The sequence below is a fragment of the Alosa sapidissima genome, chromosome 21 (genome assembly GCF_018492685.1).
Source record: "Alosa sapidissima isolate fAloSap1 chromosome 21, fAloSap1.pri, whole genome shotgun sequence".
Classification (NCBI taxonomy): domain Eukaryota; kingdom Metazoa; phylum Chordata; class Actinopteri; order Clupeiformes; family Clupeidae; genus Alosa; species Alosa sapidissima.
The window spans coordinates 26166521-26168669 of NC_055977.1; the positions used below are offsets into that span (position 1 = coordinate 26166521).

The window sequence follows — 2149 nt, forward strand, 5'->3', positions numbered from 1 at the left end:
ATTGACTTCTGTCAGTATGTAGGTAAACTTAAGATTCAGCACCATGGACAACAATCTGGTGGAAAGGGGCATAAGAACATTAGGCCTACTGCCATCAACAGGTTACCAATAATGCCATATAATAATTTCTCATATGCAGTGCGTGGTAAAATTTTACAACATTCTTACTGCACTTTCATTGAATCTGTGCTTGTCTGATCTGTCTCTGTGGCAGTCTCTCAGGGCATAAACCTACCTGCAGCGGAAGCCTCAATCTGGGACATATGGGATTCAATCACGTCAGGATCTCTGGAGCTGTAGGGTCCCAGTTCGGGATAGAAACTGGAGGCGATGTCCTCCGGAGGAATGTGCTTCCCTTTGGGATGGCTGGCTGCGATTTTGGGGTCCCAGTGAGGCACAAGTACGTGGTCCCAGTGGATGTAACTACCGTCCATCTGCGGAGTGCCGTACCACAGGTAATAGAATATGTGAATGTCGTAAAAAATACTTTTCTCGGGTCCAGAGTTAGAGAAGACTACTTTGGTGTCGCTGGGGAAACGACTCTGGCCCGCAGACGCCAGCACATCATTCGCAACTTGTCGCCTCTCTGCCCTCTCGCCCACGAACGGCATCAGGTCCATTCCGGGCGCGAGGTCCGAGAATCCGTCGCTTGGCTTGAGGGTTCTCAAGCCCATCATAGTGCCGAAGATAAACAGTGTGAACAAGAACAGTGCCACACAGGCTTTTTTGCGCAGCCTGGACATGGTTAGCGTCTGTGATCCGCAGAAGTAGTTCACAGTACATACCACAGAGCATCCGTTCCTCGTACGTGCATGATAAGAGCGCTTCCTGCCGATGTCGCTTTGCATTTCGCCTCGGTTTGCCAGGCTGATCACAGAGATGCAAACATATTTACAGCCTGCGGTATGTCGTGAGAGACGCGAGGAATCATAACACGGAGTAGGCTACAGCAGTCCTTTAATGTTAGGTCGCCCACATTAACAGGATTAACCCAAATCCATAATAATGTGACAACTTGCAACAAAGATACCAAAGACTTAATGTTTCTCGAAATCTACAAGTAAATATAAATGCTGCGTTACAAGTTGCCCAATAGTCAATAAAGTATATTGGGTAACACTTTCGATGCGGTACTAGCTGACATCAGCATAGGCTATTTATATTTAATAAAACCAAGAAAATGCTGTGCTCAGAGCATCCCGTGAGACCTTACTGTCAAATTCTCCGTAGCAGGTTGTGCTATCATCTCGTCAGCATCACGCGAATGTGAAGCTAACGTTACTTCACCTAAACGCCATTTGGTCGGCCGTGCGTTTTACGGTTTTTTTTTCATTTCGGAAAGCTAACTCATTTCATGCGCAGCGCCTAAAGCTGGCAGCCGAAGTCCTCCTCCCTCCATCTATTCTAGTCCCTTACTGAATCTCTAACAGCTATGCCCACACATTTAGTATGGCCGAGCAATCGTTGATTCATCACATGGGTTCGCAGATTCGTCACCATTGTTTCCGCCTGCCGCTACTTTCGTGTGGTCCCCTCTCCTGATGGGCACCACTGTACCCTATTTCTTATCGAATCTCCCCTCGATGTGGAAGCCTGCCTCTCAGTTAGAGGAAACGCCTTTAACCAATAATGTCCACTGAAATTAGCTGCGCGGTGTGGGCGGCGTGTTACGCAGCATCTCTTATTTCTGCATTTGGATTCTTCTTAGATTAATGACAGCAGGCATCTGAATAATTGTATTCCGACGCAAGATGTAGGCCTTTAGTCGTCCGTTTATTTTCAAGGGAGGTTCATTCGTGTTTCGAAATTCAGTCTGTAAGACCTCTACTCACCGGCCACATCTCTTCAGCTGTCCCTAGTGGTCATCAGTAGCCTATAACGTAGAGGATCTTCTCTATAGTGGTTACATAATACCCTACCCGAGTAGGTTTGCACCTGTTTCATTGAAATAAAATATTATGTTTTAAAATTGAGCGGATAAACAGAAAGAGCGAAAGTTGGTTAGTCTATGTTTCATTTCGTAGCCTACACTTAAGTGTTTTTGTACAGTTACCTTGCTATCAGTACATCAACAGGCAAATTCTAATCTAGATACCAGGCCTAGCCGTTGGATAAAGGAAAGATCAAAAAGGCTACCTTCATCAAGAGT

At 45.9% G+C, this 2149-nt stretch overlaps 1 protein-coding gene across 1 annotated transcript in view; it reads right to left on the reverse strand.

Annotated features, from left to right (window-relative positions):
* Positions 1 to 1812, reverse strand: part of maneal (mannosidase endo-alpha like) — a 13179-nt gene extending 11367 nt beyond the window's left edge. Inside the window, exon 1 of the mRNA XM_042077459.1 lies at positions 236 to 1812. Within this exon, the coding sequence (XP_041933393.1) occupies positions 236 to 848 (613 nt within the window). The 5' untranslated portion in view covers positions 849 to 1812. The remainder of the gene's footprint in view (positions 1 to 235) is intronic.
* Positions 1813 to 2149: the final 337 nt, after the last annotated feature.